Source organism: Bolinopsis microptera, chromosome 6, assembly GCF_026151205.1.
Source record: "Bolinopsis microptera isolate Bmic1 chromosome 6, MBARI_Bmic_1.0, whole genome shotgun sequence".
Classification (NCBI taxonomy): domain Eukaryota; kingdom Metazoa; phylum Ctenophora; class Tentaculata; order Lobata; family Bolinopsidae; genus Bolinopsis; species Bolinopsis microptera.
Window position 1 is genome coordinate 9,850,137 of NC_087077.1, and position 23,734 is coordinate 9,873,870.

General features: G+C 38.1%; 2 protein-coding genes across 2 annotated transcripts; one reads left to right on the plus strand and one right to left on the minus strand.

Moving 5' to 3' along the window:
* Positions 1 to 322: 322 nt before the first annotated feature.
* Positions 323 to 3,894, minus strand: LOC134817380 (sodium-dependent neutral amino acid transporter B(0)AT1-like). Its single transcript, XM_063826518.1, has 10 exons — positions 3,648 to 3,894; positions 3,371 to 3,510; positions 3,103 to 3,181; positions 2,777 to 2,872; positions 2,424 to 2,655; positions 2,078 to 2,211; positions 1,689 to 1,878; positions 1,372 to 1,487; positions 723 to 877; positions 323 to 514 (listed from the first exon to the last, which is right to left on the minus strand). The coding sequence occupies exons 1-10, from the start codon at positions 3,892 to 3,894 to the stop codon at positions 323 to 325; spliced, it is 1,581 nt and encodes a 526-aa protein (XP_063682588.1).
* A 14,581-nt stretch (positions 3,895 to 18,475) lies between these two features.
* Positions 18,476 to 23,096, plus strand: LOC134817080 (uncharacterized). The gene is made up of 4 exons (XM_063826185.1): positions 18,476 to 18,565; positions 19,007 to 19,133; positions 21,589 to 21,702; positions 22,579 to 23,096. Exons 1-4 carry the CDS (start codon positions 18,488 to 18,490, stop codon positions 22,671 to 22,673), a joined length of 414 nt encoding a protein of 137 aa, XP_063682255.1. The 5' UTR covers positions 18,476 to 18,487; the 3' UTR covers positions 22,674 to 23,096.
* The last annotated feature ends 638 nt before the right edge of the window (positions 23,097 to 23,734 follow it).

The following is a 23,734-nucleotide window of genomic DNA, read 5'->3' on the forward strand; positions in this document are numbered from 1 at the left end:
ATTTTGGATATGTTGCAGAAATGAATCTGTTTGGAGCGATTATATGTGACTGTGTTTTAACAGTTAATTTGTAAATATTTTATTTAATTGATTATTCATTATTGATAAATCGTTGTGTCTCTCATTCTCTAATCGATCAATACTTATTTTAAAATTTGAAAATGTTAGGTACTGTAAGCTGAAATTAAATTTGAATCTTCAAAAATAGTTCACAAAGAATTCATTCATTGTCCCAATAAAGTGATATCTTACAAAATACAAATACCAAGTTGACAATGATTTTACCACATTTTTAACGTCTGCAAAATACAAATGTTGAATGCTAAATACTAACCGCCATGCAGATAACTGGATTAATAGTGCCATCCATTGCCTCGAAGAGGTACACCCCATTACCCATTAGAAAGGGTAGACCTGTTAACGCACATGTCAGTGTTATCACCAGTGACAGGATACTGTAAGGGATGTAACGGAAACCTCCTACCTCCATCAGGGACAACGTTACAGCGTTTACCTGATTAGAACAACATTTGTCAGGGACAACGTTACAGCGTTTACCTGATTAGAACAATATTTATAAATAAATAGGGTTTAATATTAACCAATGGCAAGAAGGCACGTGTGAAGTTCGCTCTTAAATTGTAGACCGATTAACAAAGAACAAATCTTAGTGTTGTTCGGATTCTCGCTCTTCTATTAAAATATCAAGGTTGATAATCTACATGACAGTACATGGAGTCAATGGATATAAGGACGAGAGCCACGAAGAAGAGAATGCTCCAAATATTAGGAACGAGGAAATAACTGAAGATGTTTGGGAATACAGAGAAAACCACACTTGCTCCTCGTGACACGAATACCTCTTGCTTCGTTCGTTCTGAAAACAACCGGAATATCATTACACGGAAGAATGTATGCTCAAAAAAAATATTCCTACATCTGAATATCTACATATTATATCATTTAGCTCAGTTAAATTGATAAGGTACTGCATATTGTATTTTAATACTCAAGAACCCTAAAAAATATACTCTGTAATATATATTACTATATACAGTAAAACCACGATTTACCGCGTCCCGATTTACCGCAAACCCCAATTTACTGCGGATGTTTCCTTTCCCCAAACTCCGCGGTAAATCGGGGTTTTACTGTACTCAGTACATTACTTACTCTTAGTTTTACTGTACTCAGTACATTACTTACTCTTAGTTTTACTGTACTCAGTACATTACTTACTCTTAGTTTTACTGTACTCAGTACATTACTTACTCTTAGTTTTACTGTACTTAGTACATTACTTACTCTTAGTTTTATTGTACTCAGTACATTACTCACTCTTAGTTTTACTCTACTCAGTACATTACTTACTTTTAGTCACCATGAGATGTCCTATAATGGCGTAGAGTATTAGCGCACTGACAACTGACACTGTCATGTTAAGGAAACCAATGAGCAGAGCCTCAAATGTGGGGTATCCCGGGTCCCTGGAACGGGCTTTAAATGTCATCAGGAGTCCTATTCCTACACCACATGTGTTCAATGTCTGAAATTTTAACGTCGCTCAAATTCAGACACCATAGAACCATGGTTATTTTGTAAGGATACAATAAGAGCACTATAATAAGAACAACCTAGCTGCATAGGCATGTACAATGTACTGTACACTATACACACCTTGTACACACCTTCCATAAACATTCACCTGGGACATAAGATCGAGCAGCATCAAGGGTACAGATATTCTGTTCATATCACCGAGATTTGGAGTTATAAACGTTACTAATCCGATAAGAGCTCCGTCCAGGAACAAAACTCGTACAAAAATAATCAGCAGGATCATCAGGGGTATCGTTACCGTTACATAGGATATCATCGCTGAAATAAAACATGCGCAGTTGCATTTAACCTGACATATTGTATTTGTAATCTCGACTTCTTCAAACTTTATGTGATATCGTGTTACTTCACGACGGTTTGTGGCGGTGTTTGATTTGCCATTTACACGCCTACATACAACGATCATGAAGTAAAACACTTATACCTCCTCCAAATCAACAGTCAGCACAAAACTAACCCGATATCCTCACGCCCCGGAGAATACACAGATAAGCGATGAACCAGGTGATAACATAACAAACAACCAGGTGAGTCTGGTGAGTTGGTTCTGGGTCTGCCAACCCTGTCGATACGTTCAGCACCCCTTCAAACCTGGCGGGGGACACATGAGGGTCACAGATATGATATTATTTATTTCGAAATTTTAATAAATAAAAGGTTCACAACAAAAGTTTTTAAAGGAATTTTACGAGAAAGTTGACAGCTTTGATGCTTTATTACTTCAATACAATAAATAAGTTTTATTAGTGTACTGGAACCACGTCAGCACAGTAAAAAACAGCTGTTTTATGTTTATAACAAACCAATAGTATGTGGAAGAGTCCTGGATACAACATGTGGACATGGTTCCGTTGATAACAGGACAAGTTGACCAAGGAGGGATTGTAGTCATGGTACCAAACGAGACGAATATGAAGTAAAGAGACCAGGCCATTATTAGAGGCTGGTACACTAGAATTAGGAATGATAGAACCAGTTGGGATACTCCGATACCTGTAGCTCTCTCCCCCATAGCATTAAAACACTTGATTGCACCTAGACGGAGTGGGTGCAATGTTTAAAAGTATATTCTATTGCTGATGATGCGATTGAGCGATTAAGTACTAAATAATTAAGACTACAATTATATTCCATTATAAACTGATAACAAGCTCACCAACTCTGAAGCGGACTCCAATGATTAGTTCCAAGTAAACCAAAGGAATTCCGACACTCAGAGTCATGATAAGGTAGAGCAGGACGAATATACCACCTGCAAGGTTTGTAGTTTAAACCAGCTTTTGTAATTCGACTTGGATCTTCAAATCCCATAATTACCGTTTGGATTAACAATAACAGCAGCTTTACTATTACAATTAAGCTTTACTATTACAATTAAATGTAAATGCTTGTGCCAAGTCAGCAAATTAGTTCTTATTTTGTTCAGTCAAATCTTTAGAAGAACGATTACAGATATAAAAATATTTTTTACAAAACACTTACTGTCATGTCCCATGACAGTGTACGGAAATCTCCAGATCTCTTTAGCACTGATAACGGCTGCTAGCACCGTGAATATGTACTGCAGAGAGGAGAAAAATGGTAATGAATAATAATGTGACCTGAACCTGCTGGACCAGACCATGACTAATTCACAGTTTACATCCTTGAGCTTTGTCAAGTGAATCCTGACAGAATTGATTTATGACTATGAAATATTAATTAGTATTTATGGTTTCTAGTCTCTAAATTTCTCAGTACGAACTCCAACCTGAGAGTAAGAAGAAAAGGAAGGTTTGAACTCGCGGAGGTAAGTATTTTCAGTTCCATGAGTGTGGTCTGACCAGACCGATCCAGCTGTGGAGTTGACATCACTCCCTGCTCTACTCGCCAAGTTGTGTCGGCCGCTCCCTGCATTAATGTATAAAACGTTTTAGAAGTTGCCTCGTATTATATGTCAGACTGTGATTGGAGACATCATGTTAAGTCGAAATTACGTAGGCAACATTGTCAAAAGTGTAGAACTATAAGCACAAAATTTAACTGACCATAAGAACCAGTTCTGAGGTGACCTCTAGATGCAGATCTAGCATTACTGAGACGAGGAGAGGATGATGCAGGTCTAGCATTACTGGGACGAGGAGAGGATGATGCAGGTCTAGCATTACTGGGACGAGGCGAGGATGATGCAGGTCTAGCATTACTGGGACAAGGAGAGGATGATGCAGGTCTAGCATTACTGGGACGAGGCGAGGTTGGAGGTAGGTTCGGGTTATAGGGGTTCCCATCACTCATAGTCCTGTGATTGCTATTATAATTCAATTAGACACACAAAGTACTCAATCAGGCAGTACAAACGAATCACAGGATGAGCTATGATTTAGGACTGTCAAACAGGAAATCATTCCATAATCCTGTCAATTCGTTTGAGCATTTCAATTATAAACAGCACAGTTCACAGACAAATAGTTGAAATACCATATAAACTCAAGGACAGACAGAAATGTATAATATTGTGCCGGCAACCAGCACCAGCACCTGATTTCATGAAATTGTTGCGGGGAGACTTTTGCTATTGAGATCTAGAGGCTAACTAAAGTACACTGTGAATAATATCCTGGATAAGATTTGAAATAGAGTAACCCTGATTAGAGACTGAATACTAATCATTCAGTAAACTCCACACGTAGCTGAAGACGATTTACACATGTATTTTAAATCGATTTACACACGTTTATGATTATCATTGAAATTGACCGAAATTTAAAAGTAGTCATATTGTATAGTTTATGAATGAGAATTAGTTTAAATTTAGATTCAGATAGGGCATGAAAACTGTTATTTAGACTGTAAACATTATTTTATTTTTCTTCCTAACGCCCAGGTCCGGTCCGGCTAAATCCGGCAAAACGGAAATCCGGTCCGGCAGCCAAAACCCGAGACCGGTCGGTTCCTAATCCGTAGTATGCATGTCCGGAACTTAACGTTTCACTGAAATTGTGCTATCATGATGGTAGCTGTTGTGAGTATTAGAAGCGTTTTACTATTATATTATTTGTGTTCTTTCTTGTTTCTCTTCCCTTCCAGCGATGTAGGTACGTAATGTTGAAATATATTATGCAGGACTGATATTATAATGTTCTTCACTTTAACAATTAGGTTCACTGTTTACTGCACCGCATGAAACCATTTACAATTTGACATAGAGGTCTGTTCAAATTATATAGTTTAACAAAAATTTGGACATTCCTTTATTATAAGTTCTTGAGTTATTGCAATGTTTTGTTGTAATAATTTTATAGGTGGGACTGGGAGGTCTTTATGACGATGATGCCCGCCCCGTTAACTAATTCTAAAGAAGTGACATGACTAAAAACCTTTGAACCGCCCAACCAAGGTGTAGTTTAATTACTGCAGCAGTCTATTTCTCGTTTGTGTTTCTATTATATTAAGTAATGAGTAATATAACACTCTTTGTTGTAATCATTTATACGGCAGTGCTACTGGCGCCATGACAGCTTCAAGCGGGTGCAAACTTAAAAAGAATGCAGTCAGAAAGAAAATAAAGCAGTACCAAAATAAATGTCTAAAGAAAGGATTCCAATCATCTATCGATTGCAAGACTGAAAGAGGAAAATTGAGCAAGAAGGTCACGAAGAAATGTCGCAAGCTCGAAGGAGCTTTGAAAAAGTGTGACTACTCCTGCCTGCCCCCGATTGATGGAGGTTGGACTGACTACAGAGAATGGACTGAGACAGCTTGCTCAGTGCAATGTGGGGGAGGACGTCAGATAAGGAGGAGATCTTGCAGTAACCCTGCCCCAACGTTTGGTGGAGCTGACTGTGTTGGCAAAGCTGAGGAATCCCAAAGTTGCAATACAAAAAAATGCCCAGGTTATTGTGAACAGATCACAATCATTTTGTTTATCTCGGAAATAAATCTCTTGTCTTTGATGAATAAAATGAAAAGCAGTAATTCTAAAACAGTTCCTTGTGGTTTTAGTTTTACAATTTACAGTCATAATTTCGCTTTACGTTTTCTTAAATCTGATACTTAAACATTTTGATCTCCTTAGACGCTACACCATTAGTGGACAAAAATGTTTGTTGGAGTGATATTTTTCTTGATTTCATATGTGCGCTTAGGGGGTAATTTGGTAGAAGGAGTTAAAGTTGAGAGTTTTAGGCGAGGTCAGAGGTGTCTTTAGCTTTTCTTTACTTTCGAGATAGAGGGGGGACAATTGAGACAAGTTCGTAAACTAATGTAAAGCGAAGTGGAGTAAAGTATAAATACTACTTGTCACAAAATGAGTCACAGTATAGGATTCTGTACCCTCAGTACTGGAACTTACAAACTTAAAAAAGTCAAACATTGGGACTTAAGAGTCAAGGCCCAAGAACCAAAAACCCAGAGCTCAAAAGACAAGAACCAAGAACCAAGCCCTAAGACCTAAGGCCTAAAAGTCAAGAGCCCGAAGCCGCTTATTGGATAAAAATACGACCTTATAAATAATTCCTTATCGCATTCATGACGTCATTCACGTGTCTGAATCGTAACAATATCATTATCAATGTCTCTGAATTCCGTGCACAATTCAAATCAATTTCTCTGATCTCGTTCTTAAAAGTGTTATAATTGTCTTCGTAAATCTCGTTGCTACTAAAACAATATTGCAAAACATTCTTACGTCCTTGTCTTTCAAAGGGATAACCTCCTTATCTTTCAAAGGGAAAACTCGTCTTATAAATCACGTTGCAAATACACAAAACTCGAACAGCATAAACTTGTCTCCGTGCGAATCTCCACAGTAACATATTTCTTCACACGATCTTATTACTTTAAAAATTCTAAAATAAGCGCACGTGAAAGTCTGATTTAAATTCCTGCAGGCTTGGATCATTAACCTGTAAATAATTCTAAAACTTTGTTAATTATCACCTTATCGTGAAACCTGGAGATGAGCCGACTGGCTCAATCAAAATACCAGTCAAGACCATTCAAAACTAACCACTTGGAATGCTCGAAATATCAAGAACTTAAATCTAAACAGCTTAAAATAAGGGTACAGAATCCGTGGGAGGTTCCGTAGTAAATGGGCTGTAAGTTTCAAGGTCTTTACAATAATTTACGATCATATTAAAATGTGTTATTTGGACTTAAAGAAATGCTCGAATCAGGACGGATATTAAACAGCGTACAACACTTCCCTCTTAAAAAATGCTAAGATTGATTCTCTCTGTACAGTCTTTCAGTTAAGATACAGCTAACAGATCTCATATCATATTACATGCAGTGTTTCTATGAATCCTTAAAGTCTAAATCACATGCTGCGTTATTAAAGGCTTACGATCATCGATGATAATATAATTATAACATGTCATATTTATCGGGTTTATAATCACGAAAAGTTACAATGTAATATCTATTTAGTTAAGGAGGCAATGTTTATTCATAACTGCATTAGGCAGTGAGCTTCAAGTTCATATATCAAATACTGTGTCTTTAATTCGCGGCTGAAATCTGCAGAGTTATTCGTTAGCTTTGTTTTAATCTTCCAAGCTTGTCCGATGTCTTTTCCGTGACTTTTTTCGAGGAACAGCTTGTCTAAAACTTGCTGGGGGTTGTTATAGAGTGAAGAAGAAGTAGTGAGAGGGTAGTTTCCAGAGTGGTATCGTTATACCTTCTGTAAGGTTCCTGTTACATAAATTGTGATTCTGCAACTATCATAATTTGCAAAATTACATCAATTCTTTTGGATCATGTCCATGTTCGACCAGTGAGTTATCCTCTGTTGTCGAACTGAAGAGTGGGCTGGAGGTTCTTTCAGGAGTGATTTAATGTCAGCTTCGGCTTGAACTTTTGCACTCAGCAACATTCATTAGACCTGTTTTCTTACTGTCAAATCAGCATTTCAATCGGAATGTCTAACTATTTATGGGTATCAAGTGCAACCTTTGTCATCAAGTTCGAAACAGTTAAAAGTTTCAGCCGTTGCAAAACTACTTATACCAACAGGTAGATCAAATCTTCCAAGTATTTACTACATGGACTCATCAACTAATGGTAGCAACTCCTCGTCAATGAATCACTACTTGGTAGAGTTAACCAGCCAGATAGGCATTCATAGTTCTTTCCGTCGTAATAAGTGTCTTTCAGTAACTTTCGGTGTCTTTCAGTGTCTTTCAGAATCTTTCAAAATTTCATGTGGAAAGGGAGACAGGACCAGTTTTGGCCAGAGTAGACTTGAGAAACGATGGAGCGAACAATGCAAATTAAAGCTTGGGCTAACCTTTGAAGAGCGAAAAATATCCTTTTTGGTCTGGGGTTGTACCTAGTTTGTTCAGTCTCTGAGCGGTCCGGGGCATCGTTTTCATTCATGGGTTCGCTGGTTGGTGCTTCCATTTCCATAACAGTGCCGAACATCAGTTTCGTCCTTTCACTTTCGTCCATCGGATCAGATATCTTGTGGTTCTCATCGTCATTGGTGATCTTTTCAGTAGCATTGCCGGTTCCTTTGCATATCAAGGTTCTTCTAATTGATATCTCTAGAGTGCTCGGATCAATTCGACAAGTCTATACTTCGCTTATTATCAACTAAAGCTAGCAAGTAGCGATCAACGTAACAACTGACAAGGGTCATCGTGATGCTAGAATGGGGTCTCTGGGAGGTAGATCACAGCTAGAGTATTTGCTGCGGGTTCATCAGCAAAAGCAGCAACTCCTTGCAATGAACCACTACTCTTAGCTGGGACCCGACCAGATGAACAATCACATTTGTTGATTTTATCACCATAAGATATCAGTCCTTGACATTTCTGTAAGTAAAAGTCATAATCCTTCAGGTGGACGAAACTAATTAGTAATTAGTTAGAATGTTAGATGTGGATCCTAACCTAGCTACATCAACTTAGGCATGTTAGTTTCATCGGGTTGTGCTTGTAAGGTATTGTTATCTAGTGTTGACTAGGAGTTTCAGCTTTGCGTTAATTTGTAGGGATAAGCTTTATTGTGTCAAAATGGCACACAATCTGCTTATTCGTTTCCAGGTGTTGTACCAGGTAGGTCCAAGAGGCTAGGACTTTGAAGATCTTCGAGGGTTCAAGGGTTCCAGGACTGTGTCAATTCTTGAATTTTCTGAAATCTGTAATGGAGAGGCTAAGAAGTTTCCACATAAGGACCAAGTCGTCTTCAACTCTAATGTAGCAAGTGGATCTCCCATGACTAATGTAGTAAATTATAACCTCGTTTGGGATCGGTTGGCTGAGTTCCAATAGACTGCAGCGTACAACTCAATGCCCGGGTTCTCCACCAAATTGTGCGCTTAGGGGGTAATTTGGTAGAAGGAGTTAAAGTTGAGAGTTTTAGGCGAGGTCAGAGGTGTCTTTAGCTTTTCTTTACTTTCGAGATAGAGGGGGGACAATTGAGACAAGTTCGTAAACTAATGTAAAGCGAAGTGGAGTAAAGTATAAATACTACTTGTCACAAAATGAGTCACAGTATAGGATTCTGTACCCTCAGTACTGGAACTTACAAACTTAAAAAAGTCAAACATTGGGACTTAAGAGTCAAGGCCCAAGAACCAAAAACCCAGAGCTCAAAAGACAAGAACCAAGAACCAAGCCCTAAGACCTAAGGCCTAAAAGTCAAGAGCCCGAAGCCGCTTATTGGATAAAAATACGACCTTATAAATAATTCCTTATCGCATTCATGACGTCATTCACGTGTCTGAATCGTAACAATATCATTATCAATGTCTCTGAATTCCGTGCACAATTCAAATCAATTTCTCTGATCTCGTTCTTAAAAGTGTTATAATTGTCTTCGTAAATCTCGTTGCTACTAAAACAATATTGCAAAACATTCTTACGTCCTTGTCTTTCAAAGGGATAACCTCCTTATCTTTCAAAGGGAAAACTCGTCTTATAAATCACGTTGCAAATACACAAAACTCGAACAGCATAAACTTGTCTCCGTGCGAATCTCCACAGTAACATATTTCTTCACACGATCTTATTACTTTAAAAATTCTAAAATAAGCGCACGTGAAAGTCTGATTTAAATTCCTGCAGGCTTGGATCATTAACCTGTAAATAATTCTAAAACTTTGTTAATTATCACCTTATCGTGAAACCTGGAGATGAGCCGACTGGCTCAATCAAAATACCAGTCAAGACCATTCAAAACTAACCACTTGGAATGCTCGAAATATCAAGAACTTAAATCTAAACAGCTTAAAATAAGGGTACAGAATCCGTGGGAGGTTCCGTAGTAAATGGGCTGTAAGTTTCAAGGTCTTTACAATAATTTACGATCATATTAAAATGTGTTATTTGGACTTAAAGAAATGCTCGAATCAGGACGGATATTAAACAGCGTACACATATATACATGAAACACTAAAATCAGGTTAACAATAACAGGTTATTGTGTTAATAACGTATACATTTTACTGTTGCAGACTGGGGAAGCTGGACTCTCTGTCCCTATCGCGGGTTTGCAACTTCGTTCAAACAGAAAGTGCAGTCTAATCAAGGTGGTGGAGACGATACAGCCCTGAACGGTATTTGTCTGATCTGCAGCAGCAGGTATGGGCTTCATGAAGTTTGTAGTACTGTTGGACCCTCAGGCTCTTGGAGCACTAGTGGTACATGTTCTTCTGGATTCAACACATTTGATCTCCGATATGCGGATAGCCAAGGATCTGGAGATGACACAGGTGCTAATGCATTGAGGCTTTATTGTAGTAGCAACGGCTATGTATACAGTACAAGCAACGAAGGACCTTGGGGACAGTGGATGGGACTTAATAACTGTCAGTCAGGGAAGGTAATTTGTGGGATTAGAACAAGAGTAGAGAAACCCCAGGGTTCTAACGACGACACCGCTCTTATCGGAGTGGAACTCTACTGCTGCTAAAAAGATATTAAAACGATTAAAACAATCACAGTGCTGGCAAGCACGAGCGGTGTCTTTATTGGGGGTATACTATGTACCCCCTTTACTATTGTACCCCCTTTACTATTATACCCCCTTTACTATTATAACCCCTTTGGTACTCGTCGGAAGCCTCTTTCGTGCACGCGAAGCGTGCACTCCGGCCGGAGGCGGCGGCCGAAGGCCGCCGCCTCCGGCAGGAGTTTTTCAGGCATTAAGACTCATCGGAAGTCGTTCAGCAGATTTATTTTTAGTTCAAAACATTCTAATTTGATGTCAAAGATGACAGGAATAAAAATAGTTATGTTGAGATTTTTAAGAAATTTGCATAAAATACTCGCCAGCACTGTTATACGAAATTCGGTAAAAAACCCAAAATCGCCATATTCAGGTGCCTTAAAAACCATGTTAAAATTGAGTTAGAGATCTGAAATTTTTCAGGGCGTCTAGACGTTGACCAAATCGACTGCAAAAAAAGTTTCAGGTTTCAGGAGCATCGGGAAGTGGGTTTTCTAGAACCCCTGTTTTACGATAGATTGTCGTGATACATATATACATATATATATATATTCAGGGATAGACGCTTTGCCAGTCAATTGTAGCCTGTATTTAATTGTCCATAGATTCAAAAGTATAAAAGATACAGCCATTTCCGACCACAGGTCTTGCAAATAATTGTTTATACTTTAGTTTACATTGTATAAAAAAATTATATGACGTCATAAACACCCCTTGATGACGTCATCAAGTTAACCGTTTTTAAAACTTGATTTTTGACAAAGTAATAACTTTTAAAATTAATTTTAAACCATTAAGGAGTAATTTTATTCAAAATCTGAGGAAATTTTCATCTTAGATAATTGTTCAAGCATTCTGAAAATCTACCAGAAAGTTTTTCTAGCTTGCTCCTTCATAAAGATATTCGTCATTGAAGTTTGTGCTTTTTTGAAGAATTATTTTATAAAAACGTCAATTTTGCGATTTAGTATTCTCTGGTGTTGGGCCATGCCTTGGGTTGTGGAGCTCAGTTCTGCTTCCTATAGGTATAAATTGTGTCATAGGCTAGTTTTAAAGTTGAAAATCGAAAAGTTGCACACGTTGGGACACGCCCAAATTGATAGAAAATCGCTAAAATCACTGAAAATTGCTGTTTTCGTCATTTTCTGTCAACTTTAGAGTGCCGTTGTGATTACAGTTCTTCTTAAAATACTTTGAAACTTTGCATGCTTATCAAGCTATATATAAAACAATTACATGCAAAAATTTACGGTGATTCAATATTGGATGCGCACGCAACGTCTGCTCAAAGTTTGCACGTGCGAAAGGTGAGAATTTTGCTCATTCGTGATTTCCAACAAATTCTGCTTTGCCACGACAGTTTAATGTCATTATATATGAATTTAATGCCAACTTGAATGAGTATTAAGTGGCATATTCAGTCAGTGATCGACCGATATGCTTCCCTAAACACAAGGAAATGTTTTCAAAGGTTAAATTCCGAAATCGTTGAAATCACCTCTTTAATAATATTAATGAAGTTATGAGTTTACATTTCGGCTTTGTAAAGTACCCTTACATTATATTTATAATCAAAAAGAGATGATATTTGACCAAAACCCATAATTATGGGTAGAGTGGAGCGCTGTCAGTGTCTCTCTTTCCCAAACAAAAGGCAATGATATCAATTTGAATGACCGTTATCAAATACAAAATGAAACCGAGAATGAAATCGGACGCTCGTTTTCCCCATTCATTTACAATTGAAATAGATTACATGTTATTATTTATCGAAACTTATTACAATTCGTAAGCCATGAATGAGTGGGAAAACGAGCGTCCGATTTCATTCTCGGTTTCATTTTGTATTTGATAACGGTCATTCAAATTGATATCATTGCCTTTTGTTTGGGAAAGAGAGACACTGACAGCGCTCCACTCTACCCATAATTATGGGTTTTGGTCAAATATCAAATATGAAAAATGGCAGATTGGTTGTAACCAAAATGCACGGATAGCAAATTTATTTAGTTGTTTTTTTCGCAAATAAACAAAAAATATAAAAATGAGAAAAAACGGGGGAAGAGGGTGAGCACTGAGCATATGATTGTGCACATGTGAAAAGTATTTAAGTATTATTGATTCGAATTCTAATAGACATATGAATCTGTAGTATATAGGCGGCTGCTAATTTAAGCTTGATAGGTTATCGATTTTAATCAAGTTCATTAACAATTTACGTCGCATGAGATATTGTAAAAATTTAATCAGAGACTTGATAAACAATATTTAGTATTTTAGTAATACAGTACTTTATTTTAGTACAGTAAAACTTTTTTATAGTTATACCCTGCTTTTCAATATCTTGACCCCTTTCCTTACATAATTTTTGTTAAATCAGTTACTTTGTGGTCATTCAAGAAAGTTTTCACTTCAGTCATGCGAGTTGTGTGTTTAGGGGTTGTGAGACGAATCCGTGAAAATTACTTTTCACTCCTTTCACTCGTTTCAAAAGACGTGAAACGCGTGACTAGTAGTTTTCACAGTTTCTTCTCACAGTCTGTTCAGCACTTTGTGACCCTATCCGCAAAAACTATTGTAACGTAAGCCAATGAATGCGCAAGATTACGGCACGTGATTGTAGCGAGATGCGCTACTGTGCCGCGCCGAGCTGCGATGAATTGACATCGTCAATTAAGGCACTTGAATAAAACTAAGTCTAAGCCTTTTATTTAGAATGCGCAGCTGGAATATTCACATAGCCATGTGCTACGCGTACTGTGTGACGCATGGCGGTCGCGCGCTACTGCAAGCGAGAGGGCTTTGTATAACGTCATGACCCCCATGCCATTACATATTTTGTCGTCTCATTGTACCGTTTCAACGATACAGGGGGCCGCACACTCACGCGCGGCGGGTCATACAACGTATGACAAAAAGGGCTCTGGTTAGAGCAACAGCTAGACACTGCATGCTTTATAATTATTTTGTTATTTTGGACAAATTGCTGCCATTCAATCATTTTGTTTTGCTTTGATTCACGATGACACGATGTCAATCCTTCGCATCTCGCCGATTTGCATGCAGCATACGGGTTGATGCATTCCAACAAGACACGCACCAAAGACAAGTAGTTTACTGAGTGATGCCATCGATTTCTTTAGACACATTGATGTCAATATAATTTAGCGTGACCAGTAACAGTCTGGAAACCAGAAGGAGACAACACATGCATAAATTACTAAAAAAGGAGTATCAGTTTACAGGATTGACTTCGAATAGATATTAAATAAAAAATTAATAACCCTCGTGCCAACTTTAAAGACGGTTGCTTGCGAAAAAATGCGCGGCTCGGCCCAGGCCAGCTAGGAGTGCATCGCGCTGCAAGTTTTGTTGTAATAGTTTATGTCAATTGAATTATTAAATCAAGGACATGACAATGGACATGGGTGGCTTTAATCTGTTATCGATCTTCACAGCTTCTATTTCTGATATAGAAAGTGCAAAGAATAAAACTTGCATTCCTGTCATCTTAAATCTCACAATATGTGAATACTCCATTCGCGTTAATTGGGTCATATTATTTTAAAAACCATTTGTTCATTAGTGTGGGTGTATCTCGTTGCTTTAACCAGAGCCTTCTCGCTTGCAGTAGCGCGCGACCGCCGTGAAACAAGCGCGTCACGCAGTATGCTTAGACACATGTGACATGGTTCATGGTTGTAGGTTTACAACCTACCAGGACGCGCGCCGAGTTGGACTCGTCGACGGTCCAATATATGAAACAGATATTTTACGAGTATCACCCGTTAAACACATGGCTATGTGAATGCATCTCGCATGACACATTTAAAATTATTCACCACCAATTTCATATATAGATGTGTCCCTTGAACCCAAAGCTGAGCGCTTGATTCGTAATATAATACTGATTTGAGCAATACAACTAGACTCTTAACGGGTGATACTCGTAAAATATCTGTTCCGTATACCGTCGACGAGTCCAACTCGGCGCGCATCCTGGTAGGTTGTAAACTTACAATACAACTCTCGCCTATCTGGCAATAGACTAATATGCGCGGCTTTTATTGCGCGCGTCTTGGGTAAGTGTCTTGGATAAGCTTGTAATTGTATCCGCTCCTACATCCTATGCATGTCCTACTAAATCGCTCGCCCAAATTTTAAGAAAATTCTTGTGAAAAGGCCCTTTGGGCATGAAAGTGATCTGAAACGGTGTATTTTTGGACGCTGATTCCAAATTACCCCCCATGACGTAGGGTTAAAATGCTTCCCTGGAGAGTTGTGGGAAAAAACCGTTTTGATCACGTGACAGGCTAGTAAAATACTAATTCGATTGTTTAGGGCATATTGGTATCGTAGCTAAACTCACCATAGTGAAACGACCGTTGGGGTCACAACGTGATACAATGCATGCGTGCATGCATTTCAACATTTATGTACATGTAATCACAAAATCGTTTCACATTTAGTGTTGTACAAAATAACAACGGTTTTTGATTAAATTGTAATAATAATACTCGAAGTGAATGCTAAAAATAAAATCCATTTCTACTTTCATAAAAAAATTATGAAATAAATAAAACAACATGTCAAAATAACGATAAATTATTTTATGATTTATAAATGTATTTGATTTACAATGTCAATCCTTCGCATCTCGCCGATCTGGTTTCGAGAAGATGTGCGGCGCGGCCCAGGAGTGCATCGCGCTACCGGCTACAATAAATGTATTCAAATACTGTTAAACTCGATGTTTAATTAATAAAAATGTTAGCATCAGTGCGCGGCGCAATTTTTTTTGATTTCGTACAGAATTATGAAAATCGAGCGCTATATGAACATACGTTATATTCCCCAAAATATAACATTCCTGAAATTTGTATATTGTTTTCTTGATAGACACAAAGTTTTCACGTCCCTTTACGTCCTGTACGGCTTTGCATACAATCTTTCAAGAAGGGTTTGTCAATGTTTGTCAAACCATGTCCAACATCAACAGTCACATCTAGGGGTCGTACCCCCTCCCCCTCTGTAATCTGTTACGGACACGTTCATTTGAGTTAGAGGATATTGGTAAATATTAGTGGCCCAATTAAAAGGCATGGTGTAGTTGTATTGACTTTGTCACACTATGAAATTACATGAACCCCTGATAACATAACATAACATAACATTATAAATAATGCCTCTCTGGGCATCTCAAAAAGAAATTCATAGAAAATGAACACTTTACGTTTGAAACCATATAATTGCAAACTTTTTAACAAATTCAACTAAATACCTTTGATATTAACCTTCTTCCTCTTGGCTACCAATAGATTCTCTTTCATATAACTTACATAACTAATCCTATTAGACACAGACACATCTATCCTATCAAAGATGTCATATGAAAGTTCCCAGTGATGACCAAGCTTATTAGCTCGATATCCATGAAGCCGAAAGGCATCTAATCCCCTCTTGAAACCAGTAACCGACTCACTAGCTTTCACAAGTGGTGGTAGACTGTTCCAACAGCGCAAGACCCTTTGGGCAAAGAAATCAGTGTCATTTGTGGTGAATCTATGAGTCTTTGATCTAGCAGCAACGGTCCTACCAGAACGACCAAATAAATCGGAACCATAACCCACAAAGCCTTCCTGGATCTTGAACATCTTAATGAGATCTCCACGAACCCTGCGTTCAAGCAGGGTTGTGAGGTTCAGCTTATCCAGTCTCTCTCTTTTTTTGTTAAAAATTTTTAAAAGTAATGTCAAACAGTATTATATATACAATAAATTAAATCAAGTGATGCAATTGGCAGAGCACAATCGTAAATCCTGAGCAATAGATATCATCTATCCCTCGTAGCTCTTCTCCTCAGGTATCAGGTTGAAGGAGACATTGGATATAGGGGCAGTCCATGCCTTCTTTGCCTTTCCACATACACCTCTAACTGCTACTAGCACACTCCTCATTATATCCATGCTCAGGCGTGTCCTGATGTTACACATCACCTGGCTGTAGTCCTCCTTTGTCTTGGTGGCTATCAACACAGCAAGTCTCCTTATGAAACGCTTGGCCTCCGGTGCCATTCCTCCTATAGTGGTAATTACAAGGGGGACGAATGACCCTTTCTCCAATTGTAGCACTCGGTTCATGTACTGGTTCTTTTTCTTATTCTCGTGCAGTCTCTCTCTGTAAGTCATGAGTCCCAATCCATCAATCATACGGGTGAACGATCTTTGAACACCTTCCAATTCAAGAATCAGTGACCAGTTTCCATGCCTAGCCACTGGAGCCCATGCCTGTGAAAAATACTTTACTAAAGACTTATACAAGCCCAGCATAACGCTTGTTTCCCTCGATATAATATTTCTTGTAAGTAAGATGCAATCTCGCCTAAACACGGCCGACACAGAAATGGTTACTTTGTCACACTATAAACATGTGACAGTGAATATGGACCCCTTGCTGCCGTTTTTTACCAAATTTTCGAGTGTCCAGACGACAAGATGGTATAAATGATAATTACCTTCATATTCGGTGATTTTTCTCGTTAAATGGTGCGCCCAGGTTTATTCCGTCACACATTTTAGAAAATATATGAGGAATGTTTAGGGCACCGTGAGAAAGAATGCTGAGTAGTGTAGGATTACTTGATGACCTGGAAGTACTGGGAATCGTTATAAGAGCACATAGTCGCGAGCAAATAACACACAGAAGGCACAAATAAGTTTACTTTGTCACATACTCTTGATGATATCTGAACATATTGTGTGAATACCAGCTTGAACACCCTATATTACGGACTGGATCAATCAACACTATTACAACCAATAGGTTAATTTTTCGTTCACATTGACATTTCTCATTATGGTTGGAATTGATTAAGGGGGCTGGGGGGGGGGGGGGGCTTTATGAAATTTCAGAAAGACCCGTCCCCCCCCCCTGCCCCCTTAATACAAGAAATATAGCAGCCCTAGCCCATACCAGTTTTCCACATAAAATGTATATTGTTGGGGCACAATATGTTAATTCTGTCACATTATTAGTGACTTAGTAAAATTTCACTTAACATGGTTAAACTTGAGCTCTGATGTGCTGATCAATAATCTACCAATTATTTCCGAAAGAATATTCAATTCTAATTGAGATATAGTTCTTCAAAATAGGGACAAGAAATGTTGACTTCATCACACAATTCTTGTGACAATGTTAACATCAACTGCCTTATCTTGAATCAACTGTATCGTCCATACTCCATGAAGTGAAAACTCCATGAATTTTTCACACAAAATTTTTTCCCTAATTGCTGGTTCCTAGCAAGTTCTCAACTTTCTGGAGATGAATGATACTTAATATCGATATGCCTGACATTCATCTTAGTAGTCCAAGTGAGAAGTGGCAGAATCAGCGAAAAACGTTGAAATGAAGATTCAAACATTATTTTAGGCAAGATTTTGTTAAGAAACTGGTTTTTTCCCTAATTGCTCTTTCCTAGCAAGTTCTCAACTTTCTGGAGATGAATGATACTTAATATCGATATGCCTGACATTCATCTTAGTAGTCCAAGTGAGAAGTGGCAGAGTCAGCGAAAAACGTTGAAATGAAGATTCAAACATTATTTTAGGCAAGATTTTGTTAAGAAACTGGTTTCTGGATTCTCGACTTTCTAGCGGAGGGCCGCCAGTCGATTAAAAAAACCTTAATCATTTGGCCTCCTCAAAGTTTTGTCAAAACTACTGAAAAAACCAGTCCCATAAGTCATAACCCTTACTGTTTTCTTGATTAAGTCCCACTTTTTGGGATTATTAATATAGATGTACCACTTAACTTTGAATTGATTTTCCTACAGTTATTGCATTTTCTTAATACTTATAGAATAATGTTGAATATCCGTAATTCAAAAGAACTTTTGCAGTCATATTGAATATTTATTTTATCAGGACCAAGTATGTACAATCTTATCGCAAGAAGAATAATGGCACAACGGCTCTGTGCATACCAGTTTGCCAGAATGCTTTCTGCTTCAGTGAGTTTCATATTCTGTTCACAGTTTTTAAAGTACACTATTTTTACTATTCAATTTGTTTGGGCTCAAATATAACATTAGAACTGTTTCAAAACGTTTTATATTGTAACATTATCATTTTGATCCTCAAATGTTTAATTCAAATCATATTAATTTGATCGATCTAAAACTTGTATCAAACGTCGCGTGGTATGTACAATATGATGCAGCAATAATTAAAATCAAATGTCCAGCAATTCCTATTGAACTCTGTATTCCTATCGAAAAATGTAACTTGTGGCCTTTGTCTTTTGTAAGTTATAAGTATTGGTGTCCGGTTACATCCTTAAGAGGTAATTATACTCGGAATCTTGCTTTGGCCCTGAGGGGCTCTCATCATTCTTCAATTGAGAAACAGCTATACTATATCATAAGCAGTGTTGTTAGTACATTCCCTTTCAGGACAACATACCTCAGCTGATGGAGAAGTTTAAGCCTCTGATAACAGACAGATTGGTGCATGAGACAGGGGTATCTGCTGTCCTGAAACTCACCGACTCTGCTTGGACCCTTGACCTTAGGGACGAAGGTTCGTTTTTTTAGTATATATAATATATATATACTATACATATATGTATATATATATATATGTATGTCTGTATGTCTGTACGACCGCCCACGTGCAAATTTGATGAGAAATAGGAAGTTAGGTAAAAACCAAAAGGTTGCATAGCAAAGATGTTGTAATGCGTACGTGCAAAGATGGTTGGAACGGCATTTTGATCGGTTTTGTGGTAATTACATTTTGTTTAAAGTGTTTTACATTTAAATCGGCTGTATCATCGGTTAGGGTGGATATTTTTGTATGCGATTAAAACTTTATTTCAAAGAACATTACTAGCTTCCTCCCTGTTACCAAGGGCTTTCTAGTATATATATAAGTTGAGTCCCCCCGCCCCCTCCCAGGCCATGTCCACTTTGAGGGTTAAATTATCTGAAATGTTGTCTGGCGAATATCGAAAAATATAACCCAATAAGTCTAAATGAAGTAACTGAAGTTCAAAAAAGGCTTTACCCAGACCTTGATATCTTATTTCTTAATGTTCTAAAAAGTTTGTGAGAATGTGGAAGAGTTTGGAAAGGACAAAAGTTGTGATCACCATGGCTACTAGCTTTAGAGCTAACTTTAGTCCCTGTAGGTTTAAACATAACAAAATGTGTGATGTTTGTGAGTGATCTGCAAGTTCGTAATTAATTTTAAATGATGTTTCCCAAGCAACACGAGTCATCTTAAGTCTTCTTGCCATTTCTCGTACATTTTGAAATCTACGCTTGCGCAACAGTTCACCTACGCTAACACCCACGACCAGTTCCTTAGCAACTGAGGCAAGGAGTGAGATAAGAATGTTCCATGTGAGCATGATGCCGTGCACATGACCTACAAAACAGTCCAGACATAAGGGTAGGCTTCCTGCAAGCCGAGGTGCAACATTAACACTGATCACTGCACAATGTGCATTGTGCAGTAAGCAGTGCACATTGCACAATGCTTGGTTGTAATCGCCCAGCTTAGATACAACCATAATCTTTGACGATAGATGCAATGGCTGTTTGTGCCTGCTTTTCTATGTTTTGATGTATGGACTCATTCATTCTTGCTACTAATCTTCTACCGGGCCGTACCTAGCATCTCCCTCCTCCAATATTGTCGGCATTCTCCCATCTGACTCCACAATCTTTACGGACTGCTGCTTCTCCAGTTGTGTTTTCCTCGATAGCCTTCCCGGACTCTTTAGTCTCTTGTTTGATTGTCTGCTAATTGCTAAACACTGCAGCCTATCACAATGATTGCCTCCTTCGGGCTTTACTTTGCCGTTCTGGCTTCTCAGCCAGCCGGCTCTTCTCAAAATCTCCGGCCCTTCCACACCAACTTATCACATACCCAGGCCCTCCACCACGACTGGGCAATGGGCATTCTAGCCTAAATATATTATCATCTTTATTATAGAGCTCTATAATACAGATGATAACCGTGTATCTATACTTCTGAGTTCTGACATGCAAAATAAGATATGATAATAAAAGAGATGGTCGTAACTTCGTAGTGTACTAATAAAGCGTGTAATGCATGAGAATTGAGAGTGTTTGGAAGTGTACAGTCACACTTACTTAGCAGTTAGCAACACGCAACTGTGCCACAAATAACGGGCCATGTTTTGGTCTGTTGACTGCGTGTTCAGTGTAAGTTAAAGTTCTAGTATAGGTTGAAATGGTATATTTGTCCATGATTTCAAGATTCAACTACATTGGTAGAATATTGAGGTTGCCACTTCTCCATTTCGTGTAGAAGAGTAGCTTGGGGGACAGCTTTTACTTTGAATACAAAATCTCCAAGTTCAACTTTGTCGACTGACTTCATAAATATCTGGTAATTTGTTCGAAACCTTTATGTTTTATCACCCCCTATTTCTCCTGATACCTTCAGCAATGTCTCCATCTTGCTCTGGTCATTGTTTTCCCCATGGGAAGTAGCACTGTCAATTGTCATACCACAGTTACACTAACAAAAGCTGGTGTTACACTACAAGTTACACCAAGGTCCTTATTCTTGTAGCAATTATACCACAACTGATTGATGACGTGGTCAATGTAACGAAGTCTATTTCTTCTTCCTACTTTTGTAACTGTCACTTCAGATGTGTATTATGGTAGAAAGAGAGAGTAATGTTTATTGTTGTGATAGAAAGTGCTGGCAGCATAGCACTGGTCTCACTAATATGGCCTGGTCTCACTAATTTGGCCTAATTTGGCCTACCGGCGCTGACTCCACCGCAACAATAGGATAAAGGATTTGCAGGGCGATTTGATGTTAGAGTTGGATTAATGTTAGAGTTAAGAGTTGGATCAATGTTAGAGTGGGTTTGTGTAAGATTACAAGGTTGATCGCTCCAGTTTTGGATGTATATTTTAGACACTAACTGTAATCCGAGCATAGTTTTCATATTATATTTTATGTTTACCTTTATAACTGATTATTATATCAGGTACAATTAAAGAGGGAGCTGACGAAAGTGCTGACATAACCCTAGACATGAAGAACGAAGTGTTCTTCAAACTGATCGACGGCAGGACATCTACCGCTGCAGCCTACATGTCAGGTACAACCTTCTTATCTTCTTGTCTCTGTTATTTTCTTGTCTCTGTTATCTTCTTGTCTCTGTTATTTTCTTGTCTCTGTTATTTTCTTGTCTCTGTTATCCTTCTTCTCATCTGTTTTTGTCTGCTGCAGAGCACACGCATGAGGTTGGTATATTGCTCTCGATACTGATGAACCATATTTGTATCGACACGTAGCAAGGATACTGAGTTTTGATAGGCTACTGCCTGAAAGCTGACTACTTAATCACGTGACAGAACACGTTTCACCTGTACCTCCCCACCACTATCCACATCCCACAGTTTAAATGGCTATATTATCTCAGTTAACTTTAACTGCTAGTATGGCGTAGTTAAAAGTAGCTGCGGGGTAGTAGCGGGTACTGGTAGTTAGTTTTACTGCACTGTAGAGGAAGTGTTATTATGCTCTCTGACTCTCTTATTTCGCAATATTTAATATTACCCACGTAACAGTTAAACATCTGCTTACGCGGGTGCTTTTAGGCAAATAATATTGAAGGGATGTTGTTTAATTTGCATTATCTTACTATACATGCCTGTTATCATTTAAACATATTACAACTTTAACCTGCTCTTCTGTGGAAACTTAGCGAATTAATTAGATTTCGTCTGGAACAATTTATGGTTATTTAGGATAATGTCTGGTAAATAGAATGCTGAGTATTCAGCAGAAATTATGTCATATTTAAATCACGGTAGTTGAGATTTCGTCTCCTTTTATGATAATTGTCACAGCCGGAAATATATCATGCCATGAGTGTACTTCTATTAGGGGCTATTTAACTATTAATAGTGCTTTGGGAAGATCTAAATTTAGTTCAACGTAACGCGCTGGTTAAAGGGTACGACTATTTCAGGGCAGTTAAAACTGGAAGGTAACATCATGCAAGCAATGAAGCTCAGCTCGATGTTCAAGAACATGCAGAGCGCTATCTCCGAGGAAGCTAAGTGATTATCTTAGCTATTAAGATTAAATCTGTTCGATTTTACCAGTATTCTTCTGTGATTTTATAATCATGATTTATATGATGAGGATTGAGGACGCTATATTTTTTGTGTGTGAAGATAATTGTTTTAATGTTTTGAATTGTTTAAAACTTAAACTGCTGATTTAAATTATTGCTGTGATGTTTAATTAGTTGCTAAATTAATGGAGAGAAAATGTGCTCTTTTGTTCAGAAAATATGGGATACGGTGCCTTAGTTTAGAATTTGAATTATATAAAACAGCTGCGCGGTTTTTCTAATAAGTACGTTCTTTACTAGGAAACTTAAGAAATCCCTTAATTGGCAAGCACCCTGCTAATAAATAACAACGAAAAATGCCATTAACGATTCTTAAATTTGTACTCTTGATGGAGTATCTTGATCATGAACTATGGCGCGTATCCCTGGTCTAATTTATCTATTGTTGAATTGATTATATTATGAATAATTTATTACAGGTCGTTTTGAGCCCCTAATCGGGGTTTTAACGATCTGCATGTTACTTTTTGACCCTTTACCGCCTTAAGAGCATCAAAGCACGCGCAAGAATTGTCGTGCACGGAACGCGCGAAGAAGAATTGCTAATAAAAAGGGCTCCTTGTTTACTCCTTTTTCTTCAAAATTGATATTAATTTTGTGCGCGTTGCGCTTTCTTCTGTGCCTTACTTCGTACATGCAGTCATTTCTGTCGAATTTCAAATCTCGCGTGTCGTTTTACTTTTGTCTTCAAGTTTTACAGATTCATCACATACATCTGAACTCTCCTCAACCATAATAACCAAGTCCCCTAGCGCCGAGCGAGTATTTGCTGTGGTTGAAGTGGTGTGTGTGCGTGTGTGTGTGGCACTTCCGGCCCAACTATTAATAACAGTTTGTATAATTACAAACTTCGCTGCAAGCTTCCGTGTTCTCAAGCTTCTCTGCTATTCGCCCTTGTACGTTGTATGCGACATATGGCCTACCATTGACAGACACATCCCCACAAGGGGACCATGTCTACATAATATCCAGACAATTATTCACCCCT

Excerpts from the sequence above, each read along its gene's own strand:
- LOC134817380 (XM_063826518.1), bottom strand. The coding sequence starts at position 3,894 with ATGAGTGATGGGAACCCCTATAACCCGAACCTACCTCCAACCTCGCCT. Across the intron at positions 2,873-3,102 it reads CACTGTCATGGGACATGACA|GTGGTATATTCGTCCTGCTC; the intron begins GTAAGTGTTTTG and ends CAAACCTTGCAG. Across the intron at positions 878-1,371 it reads ACATCTCATGGTGACTAAAA|AACGAACGAAGCAAGAGGTA; the intron begins GTAAGTAATGTA and ends GGTTGTTTTCAG.
- LOC134817080 (XM_063826185.1), top strand. The coding sequence starts at position 18,488 with ATGTACAATCTTATCGCAAGAAGAATAATGGCACAACGGCTCTGTGCA. Across the intron at positions 18,566-19,006 it reads CCAGAATGCTTTCTGCTTCA|GACAACATACCTCAGCTGAT; the intron begins GTGAGTTTCATA and ends ATTCCCTTTCAG. Across the intron at positions 21,703-22,578 it reads CGCTGCAGCCTACATGTCAG|GGCAGTTAAAACTGGAAGGT; the intron begins GTACAACCTTCT and ends CGACTATTTCAG.